General features: G+C 45.9%; 1 protein-coding gene across 5 annotated transcripts in view; it reads left to right on the top strand.

Moving 5' to 3' along the window:
* The first annotated feature begins 355 nt into the window (after window positions 1-355).
* SUCO (SUN domain containing ossification factor) overlaps window positions 356-17,482 on the top strand; it is a 102,949-nt gene continuing 85,822 nt past the window's right edge. For 4 of the 5 annotated variants that reach the window (XR_005060094.2, XM_037013676.2, XM_037013677.2 and 1 more), the window contains exon 1: window positions 356-557. Coding sequence is in view for 3 of the 5 variants with exons in the window: in XM_037013676.2 (XP_036869571.1) it covers window positions 496-557 (62 nt within the window). In the remaining 2 variants the exon portion in view is untranslated. The remainder of the gene's footprint in view (window positions 558-17,482) is intronic. The other variant, XM_073216764.1, reaches the window with a different exon arrangement.

The following is a 17,482-nucleotide window of genomic DNA, read 5'->3' on the forward strand; positions in this document are numbered from 1 at the left end:
CCGGATGACTAGGGGGCGTGTCCGCGCGGAGGCTGGTGGGGTGCGAGCGCCACGGGACGTGGATGACGCGTCCCCTTCCAGCTCAGCGGAGTGTGAGGTGTCGCGGCTCCGCCGGCGATTGGCTGTTGAGCGGCGAGTAAGCAGCGGCCGTTGGTCGCCGGCAGCACGGAGCGAGAGCCGGGGCGGGCGGGGGGGACATGGGACGGCAGTGGCTGCGGCGGCGGCTGGAGGAGGCGGGCGCGGGCGAGCCGGCGGCTGCGGCAGCAGCGGCGGTCCCCGGGCCTCTCCCGTGAAGCGTCCTCGTCGGCGCCGCTGTGGACGCCGTGGGGAGGGAGGCCAGCCTGCGAGCCGCGGAGGAGTCGCTCCCCCAGCGCCGCGGCCCTGCGAACTCTCGGTCCCATCCTCGCGCTCCTGCTCCGGTTCCTCCATCTTGGCCTCGGCGGTAGCGGCTGCCGGGAGGATGTGCCGCCTTCTGTCAGGGAGAAGGAGGAGAAGATGAAGAAGTACCGGCGGGCCCTGGCCCTGGTCTCCTGCCTCTCTCTGTGCTCCCTCGTCTGGTGAGTAACCGCAGCGGCACGAGAGCCTCCCGTGACCGGGGAAGGGAGCAGCGGGTCACACCCCCAAATCCTCCTAGCTTTTAGGTCTCCAAGGCCCCTAAGAAGAAGCGACAAACCGATTACTTCGCGGCTCTCCCGAGGCTGGCCTGGCAACACTGGGTGCTGAGATTTTCATGGTGTGTTTTGGAATTTTCTGAGACTGAGTGGCAGAGGAAGGAACCTGGGTGGAAAGGAGCACCTGAGTGCTTCATGCTCCGTTACTCTGCCCCTTGGAGCCCGTGGGGTCTTCGGGTGGTGTCCAGCTAGCCAACGCTCTTGAGTTTACTGCCAGCTCCCTGCTTCCCCAGCATGGTGAGGGCATGCAGGTCGGATGGGGTATGGTCCCGACGTGCGAGTTTAAAAGCGTGTTGTCCGGAGGGTGATAGTAACGTGCAAGTAGTAGTTTTGGCTGTTTCTCGCACAGTCTCTGGCCTCGAGTGCACTTGGGGCTGCCCTTGGAAACTTTGGGGTGCGTTATGAGGCGCCCTTGCAGGGGTAGATGATGGGAAGCTGCTGGTTTAGTAGAGAGAGAGCCTTCGGTGTAGCGTGTAAGGTGGTTTCTGGTGTGTGGCTTGGGTAGTGTTCCTTAGTAATGGGAGGATTCAGCCCCGTATTTTGAAGGCGGGAAGAGTGCTTTGTCTCTTAAGGTTTATGGAGTTTGTTATTCCCTGGCACATTTGGACATTTTTGAGAAGAGAGTTTGTCAAAGGTTTCTTATTGTACTTATTGTACTGTGCATTCTTTACTCCCAGAGAATTTCTTCAGAGGTGCTTTTTCAGTTAAAGTGATTTGCTGTTCATTTTATTAAAATATAGATAAACTAAGTTTCTTGTTTAGCTTATTTCTGCAAAACACCAACAAAATTTTCATTTTTATGGATGCCTAATGGGTTCCAAAGATACTGAAGTTGTCGAGTTGTTGCTCACATGAAGAATACATAAATAAAAGGAAAAGAAAGTACTTGCCTGGCTGAGGAATTTGATTGGAAGGTTGTTAGTTTTAGAGAACAAGAAATTTGGCCTCTTGCCTATCATCCCAAACCCTTTTAATATGATTAAAGTCATTCCTGCCTTCTACTTTTTAGTATCATGTTGAGTACCAAGAAGTGCATGTAGGAGGTGAGTCCACTCACCCCATTTTAAATTTAAATTTGTAGGTGAAATACCGAAACCTTGTATAATATCCACCTCTTTCTGGGGGCTGCTTAGTTATTTGTAGATTCATATCTTTCCTCCCCCTCCTTCATCTTGCCCGTCTTTAGACCATCTTATGCTTCATCAGCACTTCCCGAAATGGCTGATAGGGCAAAAAAGTTACACAGTTTATTCAAGTTTAAAATGCATCACTATTTCTGATTTTCTTTTTTAATATACTGATATTTAACATTATGTAAATTTTAAGGTGCACAAATGTTGATTTGATACATTTATATATGGTTATGTTTAGCAATAGCATCCCACTTTGTTATATTATAATTATGTCACATAATTCTTTTCTGTGGTGGAAATAATTAGACAATTATATAGTATCGTATTTCTTCACTCTACTGTGCATTTGATCTTGAAGGTCTAGTTTGTACCCTTGTTGCACGTTTCTTACCCTTAAACTTTTTTGTTTTTAACTTTTCAAAATTTAATTGAATGCTGGAGATGAAATCAGGCATTACAATGTGGGTGTTAAAATCATTTGTGGCTTTGAATTAACCGTGTGTGGATAAAATGAAGGTTCCTGTGGCCCTGATTGTCACCTGGCCCTGGTTGACTAGCTCACTACACACGTGTGGGCAATGCGCTGTTACTGACTTTATATAAAGAGCCATGCCCAGTGCTCTGGGCAACATGGTGGCATGGCTGCATGGCTGCAAGGCTGCAGGAGAGCAGAGCAGAGGCTGGAGTGGTGGCAGTGCGGAGGACAGAGACTGAAAAGGCTGTGTGGGTAGAGAGACCAGAGGATGGCTGTGTGGGCCAAGAGGCCCAGAGGCAGAGACTGGCTTGCTGCATGCGGACTTGCTCTGAGTGAACAGGATTTTAGTGATTGACCTGCCACCGTGGAAATAAAGTTGGGTATAACCCTTTCACCCCAAGAATGTTCTACTGTCATTCCTTTGGTCACACTGAATCCATAGTGAACTTGCCAGGGCTGAAACCCATTGGCAAGACACATGCTTCTGCTACTTTGTGTTAATTTCTGGCTGTCTTGTTTAAGCTAACCTCACTATGGTTTCTCAACTTTATTCACTGGCAGTAGTGAGGAGATCATGGCCTGTGAGGGAAAAAAAAATCATTCAGCCTAGTATTGAAAATAATAGTCATAAAGTTCTGTGAACTTTGTTGACTCCCCTGGTGAAAAATGGATGTCGAGAATTTAAGAGTGAAAAGTCTAAGAAACTTGGTTTAGTGTTTTTTGTGAATCGTTTGGACTGCCAAATGTAGGGGCATTTTAATGATTTTTTCGCTGAAGTCATTAAAAAGCATTAAAATAGGATATTTAGGCTTGAGACTCCTTTGGCTTATGATGAAATTGGGAAAGACTAGGGTGCGAGGGGGTGATTGATGAAGGGTATGTTTTGTCTTTTGAGACTCTTCTACTTTGTGAAATTGAAATACTGAAATTCTGGTAGTGACTAAGCTGGAGGTCTAACTCGTTCTATCATTTGGTCCCCATGTTGTGTCCCAATGTCTGCAGATATGGATACTTAGAGCCATTGTAAGGTTATACAGAAGGTTTGCAGAAGCTCCTCAAGTCTTAGTAGCCATTTTTGTCTTGTCTGTCATTCATAAATTATCTTGAAATTAGGTGATCCATTTCTTTTTTAAGCTGTACCATTTTGTAAATTTATGAGTGCTATATGTTTATACTAAAATACCCTCATTCTAAGGTTCTCCCCACTCATCCTACCAGTTATTGAATTTTGTTATTGCCTTATTTATGCTCTAACATTTGAAGATAGATCTTGGTTATGTCTCCTGTCTCCTTTTGTCTTTCCAACCTGAAGTCCTAACCTTAGGTTACTTTCACAGAAAACCCATCCTATCCATCTTATTCATTCTTGTTGGTATTTTACTTTTGCATGCTTTATGTGATTCCTTAGAAAGTAGTTCAGAGTATTCTAGGCATAAATGTAATACAGCTGCAGCGCAAGAGTAATAATGATAGCTAATATTGTCAGCTGTGTCAAGCCTGTGGTGTGTACTTTACACATTTTAGCACCTTTAATCTTTATGAAATCCTCTGCGAGATATGTAAAGTGTTATCCTCATTTTGCATTTTATAGTTAAGGGAGAAGTTAAGTAATTTGGCTAAGGTTAAGCAGCTGTTAAGTTTTGGAGCTTGGATTTGAAGCTAGGCAACCTGCCTCATAGCAGAGGAGCCTGACTGCTATGATCCTTTGACTGTGGGTCACAAGGCCTTTATTCTAGATATGCCTGCATCACTTACTGGATATATCCTTGGATAAAGAAATGTAATTTCTGTGAACCTTAATTCTTATATCCTAAAAGTGGGAAAACTCATTCATTCGTATCTCACAGTGTTGTTGGGAAGATGAAGTAAGATAATACATAAGACAGATCTTTGTAAATCAGGGTATATCATCTATATATTTCATCATAAAATTACTCAAAGATTTTTCTCATACTTAAACTATGTACCAGATATTGTTATGGTCATTGAAAACCTAACAATAAGGTCACTAACTAATCCTGCTTTCAGCAGTGAAAATCCCATGGCCCAGGATCTCCTGTATTGGTTTCCTATTGCTGTGCTAACAAGTTACCAAAAATTTAGTGGCTTAAAACAGCACAAATTTATTATCTTATAGCTCTGGGGGTCAGAAGTACAAACTAAGTCTTAACTGAGCTGAAGTCAAGGCTCTTCCTTTTTTTTTTTAATATAAGTATAGTTAATAATATCTTTTTCAGGTGAACAACATAGTGATTCAGTGATTCAGAATTTATATACATTACAAAATGTTCACCATGGTAAGTGTAGTTACCATCTGTCACCATACAAAGTTACTACAGTATTATTGATTATATTCCCTATGTTTACCTTTCATCCTGTGACTCATTTACTTTATAATTGAAAGTTTTGTTCCTTTCTGAAACCACCAGTTTGTTCTCTGTATTTATGGGTCTGTTTCTGGGTTTTAGTTTGTTCATTTGTTTTGTTTTATAGATTCCAGATGTAAGTGAAATCATAATGGTGTTTGTTTTTCTTTGACTTACTTGACTTAGCATATTTTCTGGGTCTCTTCCTGTTGTAATAAATGGCAAAATTTCTTTGCTATAGCTGAGTAATATTTCTTTGTGTATATGTACTACATCTTTATCCATTCATCTGTTGATGGGCACTTGTTGTTTTCATATCTTGGCTATTGGAAATGATGCTGTAATCAACATAGAGGTGCATATATCTTTTCAGAGTAGTATTTTTGTTTTCTTTGGGTAAATACCCAGAAGTAGAATTACTAGATTATATGGTATTTCTATTTTTAGTGTTTGGGGGACCCTCCATACTGTTTTCCATAGTGGCTGCACTAGTTTAACTTTTCCATTAGCAGTGCACAAGTGTTCCCTCTTTTTTTTTCACATCCTTGCCAACATGTGTTATTCCTTATCTTTTTGATACTTGCCATTCTGAATGGTGAGGTGACATCTCATTGTGGGTTTGATTTGCATTTCCCTGATGATTTGTGATGTTGAGCATCTTTCATGTGTCTGTTGGCCATCTGTATGTCTTCTTTGGACAATGTCTACTCAGGTCCTTCTGCCCATTTTTTAATTGGATTATTTTGTTGTTGAGTAGAAAAAGCTTTTTACATATTTTAGTTAGACCCTTACTGGATATGTCACTTGCAAATATGTTCTGCCATTCAATAGGTTGCCTTTTATTTTGTTGATGGTTTCATTAACTGTGCAGAAGCTTTTTAGTTTTCTGTAGTCCCACTTGTTTATTTTGTTCTTGTTTCTCTTGCCTGCAAAGATATATCCAGAAAAAAATTGCTAATGTTGATGTTTAAGATTTTACTGCCTTTATTTTCTTCCAGGAGTTTTATGGCTTTAGGTCTTACATTTTGGTCTTTAATCCATTCTGGGTTTATTTTCGTGTATAGCATAAGAAAGTGGTCCAGTTTAATTCTTTTGCGTGTGGCTATACAGCTTAGTGAAGAGACTGCCCTTTCCCCATTGTGTATTCTTGCTTCCTTTGTTGTAGATTAATTGACTAGGTAAACATGAGTTTATTTCCGGGCTCTGTACTCTGTTCCATTGATCTGTGTGTCTGTATTTGTGCCAGTACCATACTGTTTTGATTAATATAGCTTTGTAGTTTAGTTTGAAATCAGGGCACCTGGTTCTTTCTTGAGACTCTGAGGGGAAGAACTTCAGCTCTGAGGGGCTACCTGCATTTTATGGCTCCTTCCTTGCATGATTCCAACCTCTTCCTTTAGACTTCAAGTCTACTAATGACTCTGATTCTCCTCCTGTCTCCTTTTATTTACAAGGATTCTTGTGATTATGTTGGGCCCATCTAGACAATCCAGGATTATCTCCCCATCTCAAAATCCTTAATTTAGTCCATCTGCAATGACCTTTATACCATGTATGGTAACACATTGAGGGATTAGGATTTGGACATCTCTGGGTAGCTACTATACGGCTTAATATATCTCCCGCTTAGGTCCTGGCAAACTGGGATTATTGTTCATCACCTTGAAGAGAAAAAAATTTGATCTGGACCTTAAGCAGTGGATTTTCAAAATTTTTTGAGTGTGTCCACCAATTAGTTAAACTTTGTGCATGTACCTTTAATATGTGCTTACTTTTAACTTATATGTGCCAACATATTAGTATAAAGATGCTAGTGTATATACATATATGTAATAAATTACACAAATTACATGTTTAAGAAAATAAGCAATCTAATATTTTCATTTAACAGTACCTTTTTGCTCTCATTAAAAAAGTAATAATTTGTGGTGTGAGCTGTGTGATTGACTGACTAGATTCTTTTACATCAAAATGTAGATGAAGAATATTTTGTTCTGGTTAGGAGTCTTAGACCTGTTATTTTCTTGCTGGCTTTGTGCTTACATCATTATCTTTGCAGTCTTTGTAGGAATTTTTTCAAAGCTGCTTGTCCATGTTGTGACAGTTTAGGCAAAGCTAAATAACATAATTCATAAGTCTACTTAGTAGGGCTCACATAAACTACAGTGCATCACAATGTGCTGGAAGTAAACCCCATGGTTTGTGGAACTTCTCCTCTTTGCTGAGCTTCCAACTGTATAGTCCCTGCAATCATTGATGAGTGACCAGCTGACCTTCAGAACAAGTATGAATCCTTAGATTATTCTTAGTAAAGTTTAATTAATTTTTTAAAAAGTGGACTTTATTTTTTAGAACTTTACATTTGCAGCAGAGTTGAGCAGAAGGTATAGAGATTTCCAGTATACACTCTACCTCCACACATGAAGTCTTCTCCATTATCCACATCTCTCAGCAGAGTGGTTTAATTAATTTTTTTAAGAGTAAAAAGCCCATTTTCTTCTTTGTACCTAGAGGATTATCTTGGAGAAGCTCGTATTTTGAGCTAATGAGAACAGTCTGACATTTAAACAGTTCTCAAACATACATACACCAAGGGAAGAATTTGTAATCTAGATATGATTCTATCACTAGCTGTACGTCCTTGGACAAGTTATTTCTACGAGCCTCAGTTCTCACCATAAAATGTTCTGCAGAATGGATAGTCAAAGATGGGAGAATTTTGTTTCCAGCAGAGGGAAGATTCCTGTTGGCTTACCTAGAGTATATGTGGGGGGAGATGAGAAAAGGCTAGAGCCAGGTTTTGAAGGGAATTGATTATTGTGCAGATGAACTTTGTTTTTAACTTGAGAGGATGAGTGAAATAGTTTAAATTGGAGAACAGGAGAGTGAGGCCAGATTGATCTTTTAATTAGATCAGTGTGGGGCTAGAGTGGATTGGAAGGAACAGACTTGAGGCAGGAACTGAAAGGAAAGGAGCGACACACAGCAGCAATTCACCGGAGAGTTCCGCTTTATTAGGGAAAGGTGCTGGGTTATATAGGAAGGGGCATAGGGTGATTGTGGTGTTACTTCTACGGGGCTGGTGGCTGTTGGCTAGGTGCTGGGATTGGGAGGGGGGCAAGAGGTGATTGGGCTTCAGGTGGCGCCGGCAGGAACCGAGGACCCCGAAGAGAAGCCGGAAGTTTGCCATCTTACTGGTGGGGACCCTTCATTCCCCCCTTTCTCCTCTATGGGTTTGTGGACGTTGCTTTCTCTCTGACTGCTTCTTGCTGAACAGGGGCGTAGAAGGGAGTGAGGGTTTGAGGATTGGGAGGAAAAGGTTGATAGGATTCCCCACAGTAAGGATGAGTAGATGTGGACTTCTTCAGGTTGGAAATCAATGAAGGTTCCCTGTAACTATAGGTCGAGGACCTGTTGATTCCAATGGTGCCAAGAGGATATGGGTGTCAGGAGCCAGGCGTCTGCGGCCATTGTTTCCAGGAACAGTTTCCAGTGGAGAGAGGAGTCCACCTCAGCATGTGGTGAGGAGGTCATGTGAGGGTGAGGGATCTTCTGTGGCCAGAAGCTGGTAGTTCCTGAGTAAAAGCTGGTTGAAAGCTTGATTAGAGATTTTTCCAACTTGGGATTTGATGAACTTTATTATACACGGTAAGAAGAGACAGACGAGAAGAATGACTATTATGGGGCCTGCAATGGGCCAGACCCAGGTAAGGAGGGGGTTTGTTAGTATTGAAGAGAATGGGTTGGAATTGGAAGCAGAGTGGAGACTGGAGGCAAGGTCGGTGAGTTTGGTGATGTCAGTTTCTACAATGCCGGATTCGTTGATGTAATAGCAGCACTCTTCCCGGAGGAAGACGCAGGTGCCGCCCTTCTCGGCTGTAAGCAGATCTAGGGCCCGCCGGTTTTGAAGGGTGACTTTAGCTAGCGAAGTGACCTGTCTTTGGAGAGAGGCTAGGGAATCGGCAGTGGATGTCAGGGCTCCCTCAAGTTTGGCGTCGAGATCTCTAACTGCCCATAGAGAGTGACCCAAGGCTCCTCCCGAAAACCCTGCCCCAATGGCTGAGGTGATCAAAGAGATACCGACCATGATGGGAAGGAAAGAAGCCCTTTTTGTGCGCGAGGGCAAGGGAGATTGGAGCTCAAGGAATTCTGCCATACTGTAAAGTGTAAGCTGTGGGATTAGGGTGATGAGAATGCAGGGTGTATTAGAGTTGAGAGGCAGTGAGTTGAAAAGACTGCCATTGCACCAAAAGAAGTGTCCCGGTTGTGTAAAAGTCTTAGAGCCGGAGTTAGGGGTGTGGATAGAGAGGCAGTGAAGTGCGCTAGAGTTGGGCCTACACAGTGGCGGATGGTGAGATTATCTGCGTATTCTGGTTCCCATAGGGGTATGTCCGCCAGGGGGCGGAGGGGTTGTCCTTCTGCATGGAAAGAGTAGTTGGAAATATTGAGGGGCACGGTGGCCAGCAGTGGGCGCTGTAGTGATGCACACAAGAAACAATTGGCGGTGTTGAGGGTGTGGTTGAGAAAGATGGTGGTGTCTTGAATGAGCTGTAACCAAGAGTAGGAGGAATAAGAAGATGAAGAGGTGCCATCAAGAGTTTGGATAATGACTTTCTCGGAATGTCTGATATCTGATGCAACTTGAGAGATCTGGGAGCGAGAGGGAACATACTCTCGAGAGATATGGAGGGTACCGTGGGGGGTCGAGGACCCCCCGTAGTAAACTGAGGCTGTTACTCCAGCAGCCCATCGAGAGTCCCAGGGATCTGGGATTAATAAGGAGAATGAGCCGTTGGGATATTTCATGAAACGGTTGGAGGAGTAATACTGTGGGTACTGGAAGTCACCCATGTAGTGAATGGCGCAAGACCAGTAGGGACATCCCCCGTAGGTGTCTTGCCATCGCCTGCAATAGGCTTGTCTTTGGTCATAGAGGAAGCAGAGGTAGGGAGAATAAAGGTAGCTGTAAATGAATACTTCGGTGGAGGGAGGAAAGTGGAGGTACAAAGGCTCAGAGCAGCCTTTCAGAGGGCAGTCTGATGTGGCAATGAGGGCAGTAACTTTTGTTTGATGCTGTGTGTAAATCTGCCTGACTTTGAATCGCCATACAAAGGAGGGTGAGGTGGCAGGGAAGACAATAGGAATGAGGGAAAAAAGCGAGAGAGCAGTAAAGGAGGAAAAAGTTATGATTCGGGTATGGATGGCAAAGGGGGTGCACGGGAGATGTGGAGCTTCAAGGGATCAGAGGGATGAGGCGTGGTAGAGTAGACAGCATCTTGGGCTGTATCCGAAGGACTCTGGATTGTGACTGATGGGTCTTGGGTGTCCAGAGAAGGTGGGTCTTGGGTATTTGGTTTCAACCTGGAGATATGAATCCAAGGGGTGACAGAGTTATCAGGCAGTGAGAGCTTGGTGGCTGAGGGGGTGCAGAGAATAACTGGGTGTGGACCTTCCCATTTCGGGGTGAGAGAGGGCCGATCCTCTGGTGGCTTATAAAACACTAGTTGGCCGGACTGTAAGACAGGAGGATTTTGGGAGGCGGATGGATCAGGAAGGAGCCAATCCTGATATTTCCACAATTCAGTGCGTAAGAGAGAGAGTAGTGGAAGGGCTATATTGGGAGGAATTGGTCCTTTGTGGGAAGGGAGCCCCGGGGGTAGAATCGGGCGGCCGTACATGATCTCAAAGGGCGACAAGAAGGAAGGTTTCTTTGGGAGGGCTCGAATGCGGAGCAGAGCTAAGGGAAGTAAGCGAACCCAGTCAAGGTGTAGTTCTAGAGATGGTTTGGTCAGGATGTCTTTTAGAGTCCTATTGGCTCTTTCTACTTTTCCTGAAGCTTGTGGTCGATAAGGACAATGTAAATGCCAGGGGAGCGAGAGCGACTTGGAGAGGTTCTGGATAATTTGGGCAGTGAACTCAGGGCCGTTATCTGATTGGAGGGAAGTGGGCATCCCGAACCTAGGAAAGATCTGGGTGAGGAGGATAGAGGCAACCGCGGACGCTTGTTTGTTAGTGGTGGGGAAAGCTTCGATCCATCCTGAAAATGTATCTACTAACACGAGTAGATATCTGGTGTGTCGTACAGGGAGCATGTTAGTGAAGTCTATTTGCCAATCTGCAGCGGGGACATTACCCCTTGCTTGATGAGCCGGGAAGGGTCGGGCTTTGAGGAGGGTATTAGGGTTAGTGCGTTGGCAGATGGTGCACTTGCAGGTGATTTGATTTGGTTAAGTAGGGTTTTGTCTTCAGGAGAGAGAGGAAAAAAAGATTGTAAAAAATGGATAAAGGATTGGGGGCTGGGATGGAACAGATCATGTAAGAGGCAGAAGAGAGACTCTTTGTCCTGGGAGCAGAGGGTGTCTTGTGATAAGGCTAAAACCGCAAGGGCAGACGGATTGTTGTCTGGAGTGTCTTCTGATAGGGCAACTGACCGGGCTACTCTGTCGGCTTTGTTGTTACCTCTTGCAATGGGGGAGTCATCCTTTTGATGTGATTTGCAGTGGACTATGCCTAGTCGGTGTGGGAGTTGTGAAGCCTCTAGAAGATTAGTAATTAAGGCTGAATTAGTTATGGAATTTCCTTTTGTGGTGAGGAGGCCTCGTTCTTTCCATACTGCCGCATGAGACGAGAATGTGGAATACGTACGTGGAGTCAGTGTGCAATGTGAGAGACGTGTCCCGGGCCAGAGTGCAAGCTCTGGTGGCTGCAATGAGTTCAGCCTGCTGATTGGTTGTACCAGGGGTAGGGCTTGTGCCTCAATGACATCTTCGAGGGACACTACTGCGTATCCTGAGTAGTGGGTGCCCTCATGTTTAAAGGAGGATCCATCAGTAAACCAGATAAGGTCGGAGTGTGAGAGGGCTCCTTCGGAGATTGTGGAGTGGCACGGAAGGAAGTTGTGAAGGGCTTCCAGGCAATCATGCGAGGGAGTATGAGGAGAGTAGGGTAGAGGAAGAAGAGTGGCCGGATTCAGGAGCTGGCAGGGGAGGAAAGAAATGTTTGGATTTTGGAAGAAAGAGGATAGTAAGGTCAGGAGTCTGGAGGGAGGGAGAGTCTGTAAACTTTTGTAGGTTAAGAGATCTTTTAGGTGATGTGGGACAGAATGGTAAGGGGCGCTCCGAATGTTAGTTTATGAGCTTCTTTCTGCAAGAGCTGTCCAGCAGCTAATGCCCGTAGGCAGGGGCCCATCCCCGAACTGTGGGGTCTAATTGCTTGGAGAGATAAGCTACTGGGGCAAAGGATGGGCCATAATATTGGCCTAGGACTCCTAGAGCTTGACTGGACCTCTCATGAATGTATAATGAGAAGGGTTTTGACAAATCAGGGAGATGGAGAGCTGGAGCTTCCACAAGGGCTTGATGGAGCTTAATGAAGGAGTGTGGGGGTGAGGATGATAATGGTTCTTCAGGGGAGCCCTTGCTGAGGTCGTATAGGGGTCTTGCCAACAGGGAGAAGTTAGGGATCCACGCTCTAAAATACCCAGCCAGGCCTAGAAAGGAAAGGATTTCTGTCTTGGTTTTGGGAACGGGCAGGTCAGAGAGGAGTCGTTTTCTGTCTAAGGTAATGGACTTTCTTTATTGAGACAGAAGGAATCCAAGGTAAGTGACAGAAGGGGAAGAGATTTGAGCTTTGACGGGGGATACCCGGTAACCTCTGGAAGCTAGAAGGTTAAGTAGAGACACAGTGTCAAGTTGAGACTGTTCCCACGAGGGACTGCAGAGTAGAAGATCGTCTACATATTGTAATAAAGTGGACTCGGAGTGATCATGATGAAACTGTTTGAGGTCCTGAGCTAGGACTTGTCCAAAAATATGGGGACTATCTCGGAAGCCTTGTGGCAAAACTGTCCAAGTAAGTTGTTCACAATGTCTGGTGTATGGGTCCGTCCAGGTGAAGGCGAAAAAATCTTGGGAGGAGGGGTCTAGAGGTATAGAAAAAAATGCGTCCTTGAGATCTAGGACTGAGAATTGGGATGCTGAGGCAGGGATCTGTGATAGAAGGGTGTATGGATTTGGAACTAAGGGATGGATAGGGACAACGGCCATGTTGATGAGGCGAAGGTCTTGGACAAGGTGGAAAGATCCGTTGGTTTTTTTAACAGCTAATATGGGGGTATTAAATGGGGAGTGAGTGGGTCTGAGGTAGTTTTTGTTTAAGAGATCTTGAATGATGGGTTAGAGGCCTATGAGGGCTGAAGTGGTTAGGGGGTATTGGGCCTGACAGATATACTGAGAGGGGTCACGTAATTTGATAGAGGCAGGGGGACATAGGGGCACGGAGGGGCTTGTAATGTCCCAAACTTTGGGATTTACAGGGTGTATGAGGGCGGAACCGGAGCTTTCATTGGGTAGAGGGGGGTTGTCGGCTATGAGGGCCATCAGAGAGGGAGTACTGGGGGCTATGGGAGTGGATATAGTTATGGAAACGTGGAGGAGGGAAAGGATGTCTCGTCCTAGTAAAGGGATGGGACACTGGGGCATAACCAGGAAGGAGTGGGAGAAAAGTATGGGATTGTCTAAATTGTGCATAAAACGGGGGGGATTTAATGGGAAAATCTGTTTACCTCCTACCCGACTATAGGAGTAATGGCTGGCGTGGTAGGGCCCCGGTATTCTCGCAAGACTGAGAAGGTGGCTCCTGTATCTAGGAGGAAGGAGATGGGGCGACCGTCTACTGTTAAAGTAACCCTGGGCTCCTGTTTGGTGATGGAAATGGTCGGGTGAGAAGCCCCCGGGCCCCGTCAATCTTCTTCTGCCAGCCCCACTATGGCGGGCTTAGGATGGGGGTTGTTCGTCCAGCCTCCCCTTTGAGTGATTGAGCAATCAGACCCCCAGTGGCCCTTTTTGTGGCATCTGGGGCATGGGGTGGTAGGAGATCTGGGGGAGGGGCACGCCCTTGACCAATGTCCCTCTTTTCCGCACTTGAAACAAGCTCCTGGGTGGGGCTTGTTTGTAGAGGGGCGCCCAGGTTGTGGTTTTATCAGCTGGGCCAACCTCTGGAAATTGGCCTGATCAGCCTTTTGTTTACGGCATTCTTTCTCCTCCTCCCGGTTATGGAAGACTTTAAAGGCCACTGTTAGGATCTCAGTCTGTGGGGTAGCGGGGCCCTGTTCTAACTTTTTGAGTTTAGCTTTAATGTTGGGGTAGCTTTGAGCTAGGAAGTATGTCATAAGGACATGTCTTCCTTCAGGTGTTTCTGGGTCCAGGCTGGTATACTGTAATAGGGCTTGAGTGAGTCTGTCTAAGAACTCGGAGGGGGTTTCGTCTCTCTTTTGAATTATGTCTTGGAGCTTTTGAAAATTGACTACTTTACGAGCTGCCTTTTTCAGACCTCTGCTATTAAGCAGGAGGCAAAAATATCTCGAGAGTGGAGACCCAAGCGGTGTTATAATCCCAGTGTGGGTCTTGTTCGGGGACAGCAGTGGGGCCAGAGGGATAGGTGGGGTCAGTCCTGTGGGTCTCGGTAGCACGCGTTTGGGTGAAGTCCCAAACTCGTCTACGCTCTTCAGGGAGGAGAGTATTGGCCAGGAGCATGAAAATGTCATGATGCGTGAGGCTGTAAGACTGGAGAGTCCATCGAAACTCTCTGATGTATGTCGTGGGATCAGTGGAAAAGGAACCTAGGCGTTTCTCTAGTTGGGCTACATCTCCTAAGGAGAAAGGGACGTGAACGCGCACGATGCCTTCAGATTCTGCTACCTCCCGGAGGGGGTCGATAATTTTGGGAGGCCCTCGGGACGGGGTCTGAGGGGGACTGAAGGGTTCTGGCTCAGTCTGTGCGGGGGAAACAGGTGATGGGGGCAAAGCCGCAATAATTTTGGGAGGCCTTCGGGACCGAATCTGAGGGGGCAAAGACGGAGGAGGCTCCTGGAACTTAGTTAGAGGGGGGCTGAAAGGCTAAGGCTCGATCTGCGGGAGGCGGGGAGGTGAGGGGGACGGAGGAGGAGGGGTGTGGGAGGGGAGGAGATGGGGGTGGAGGGAGGGGAGGAGGGGGAAGGGAGAGGAGGGAAGGCTTCTGTGGGGGTGGAGGCACCTGCGACCGATGGCAGAGGGTGGAGGGGTTGTAGGAGGGGGAGGGGCCGAAGGGGGAAGTCAATATGGCGGAGGCTAGTTGGCCCGGTCAAAGGTAATTGAAGAGGGACTGGGAGTATGTGGAGGGGAGGGAGACAGCTTGCAGGCTAGGAGAACTTGGGGTGGGGAGCAGGTGGTGCAGAGGCTGGGATTTTGAGCTAGGAGGCGAAAAGCTTCGATATAGGGAATCTCCTTCCATTTTTTCAGGCGCTGGCAGTAGTTAAAGAGATTGCGAGTGATGTTAGGATCAAGAGTTCCCCCTGCGGGCCATTGGTTGTTATTGTCTAGGGGGTATGTCGGCCAATCTTGGGAGCAATATTTACGGAGAAGTTTTGGTTTTATATAAGGCGTCAGGGAGAGGGTAGCCAGATGCTTAAGCAGGCATTCAAGAGGTGAACTTTCAGGGAGGGATGAGGAGGCTCCCATGGCTAAAGGACAGAGAAGGAGACAAACAGGGGAAGACGAACGGAGATCCTCGGACTGAAAGCAGACCGCAAGGAGACAAAGGGTGTCCCCGATGATCCTTGGTGGTCTGCGGAAACTCATATACGAGTCGGAATTTCTTAGGAAGTGTGGGTCGTCACCCAGACTTCCCTAAGAAGGCAGAGTGCCGGAGTCCCGAGGTACCTAGCGCTAGGAGTTTTCGGCAGACAGAACAGATTTCGGCGGACGGAGCAGAAGGAGGTGGAGGGGGGGAAGGGAGCGTTCTCATCTGCAAAGGAGTCACCTCGTTTATGGCTGTTGGAGGGGGGCCTGAGGGTCTGCCGCAGCCGTGAAGGCCTGAGGCGGGAATTTATGGCTGTCGGAGGAGGGGCTCGAGGGTCCGCTGCAGCTGTGAAGGCTTGAGGCGGGGATTTATGACTGTCGGAGTAGGGGCCTGAGGGTCCGCCGCAGCTGTGAAGGCCCGAGGCGGGGAGCGTTCCCTCCTCGTCCCCGAGCGTCAGCGCCTTGCCAGACGATCACGGTCAATGGCACTGCGATAGCTCAGGGAAGAGTGGCCCACTCCAGGGAAATTTTGCTTAAAAAGTTTAAGGCCTGAGGCAGGGGTTTATGGCTTTTGGAGGAAGGGCCTGAGGGTCCGCCGCAGCCATGAAGGCCTGAGGCGGGGAGCGTTCCCTCCTCGTCCCCGAGCATCAGGGCCTTGCCGGACGATCACGGTCAATGGCACTGCGATAGCTTGGGGAAGAGTGGCCCACTCCAGGGGGAAAACTTACCTAAAGGCCAGAGAGGAGTGATGAGTGTGATGAGCCAGCGCCGGAAAAAGAGGACGAGGGCAAGCTGCACTGGTGTCGGGAGGAAGACAGGGCCCAGTTGGGGTGTCCCGTCTCCCAGGTTTCGGCACCAATGAAAGGAAAGGAGCGACACACAGCAGCAATTCACCGGAGAGTTCCGCTTTATTAGGGAAAGGTGCTGGGTATATAGGAAGGGGCATAGGGTGATTGTGGTGTTACTTCTACGGGGCTGGTGGCTGTTGGCTAGGTGCTGGGATTGGGAGGGGGGCTAGAGGTGATTGGGCTTCAGGTGGCGCTGGTGGGAACCGAGGACCCCGAAGAGAAGCCGGAAGTTTGCCATCTTACTGGTGGGGACCCTTCAGGAACCCTGAAGTGGCAGTTACTAGGAGTCACAACTAGGAGAGACTCCATAGATGTGTAAATTAGGGTGGTCTGTTTTTTTGGCCTTTCGGCTTTAGCAGTAATTTTTCTGTGAGTGACACCATTTTCTCTGACTTCAGAGGTTTAATTCTTGGTTTGTGGTTTTATTTCTGTACCCTTTATTTTGCCTTTTCTCTAATGAGTTTTCTGGTTTCTTGCTCATTTGCTAATATGCATAAGTGAGCAGAAAAATAAACTAAAAAAAATATAAGCAGTTTTTTCATTTTTAAGGTAGTGATTAGAAAAATCCCAACTCTTTATTTGGAGAAATTTTTTTGTAGAAATAAATTTTGGAGAAATAAAGAATTCCTTGTTTTGTTTCTATAACTTTTTTAAGACTGTAAATATACTTTTCTGAATAAAATAGTAAATATTCAAAATAAATAAAATAATCCCTCTTCTCCAAATCATTTGATGACTTTCTTTTTTTAAAATAGTCTTCCTTGTCCTGGGGATGTAATGTTCATAGATACATGACTATAGATCGTAATACTGTATTTCATATTTGAAAGTTGCTCAAAGAGTAGATCTTAAAAGTTCTCATCATAAGAAAAAAATTGGTAACTGTGTGGTGAGCAACGTTAACTAGACTTTTGTGGTGATGATATCGAAATATATACAAATACTGAATTATTATGTCGTATACCTGAAACTAATAGAATATTATGTGTCAATTATATCTTAATTAAAAAAATAGTCCTGTGGAACTATGTGAAAAACTTTGGGAAGAAAAGTTTGCTTTTCCTTTGAGATATGCAATCCAGAGAAAGGTCGGTCTCTTACTTAAAAGAGGTGTTGGGTTGTTAACAATGTCACATCTCTTCAGACAAGTTGAAATGAAGGCAGATTGCCAAAATAGGAGAAGGTTTGTGAAAGAAACCATGATGGGAAGGGATGACGTCTCCGTGTAAAACTTGAAAACTTGTGTCCAATAAAAAAATGGCAAATTATTTATTTATAATGTCCTGTGAATTATTTTTAGAAGAGGTGGATGTGTTTCGTAACAACCTATTTAGATTATTAAATATTTGAGGCTATATTGGAATGGATGTAGGTAGTAAAGTTTGGCAGAAAATGGAAAAAACGATTCCAGCAACTAATGTGCCTATAGGCAT

This window comes from Manis javanica, chromosome 11 (genome assembly GCF_040802235.1).
Source record: "Manis javanica isolate MJ-LG chromosome 11, MJ_LKY, whole genome shotgun sequence".
NCBI lineage: Eukaryota > Metazoa > Chordata > Mammalia > Pholidota > Manidae > Manis > Manis javanica.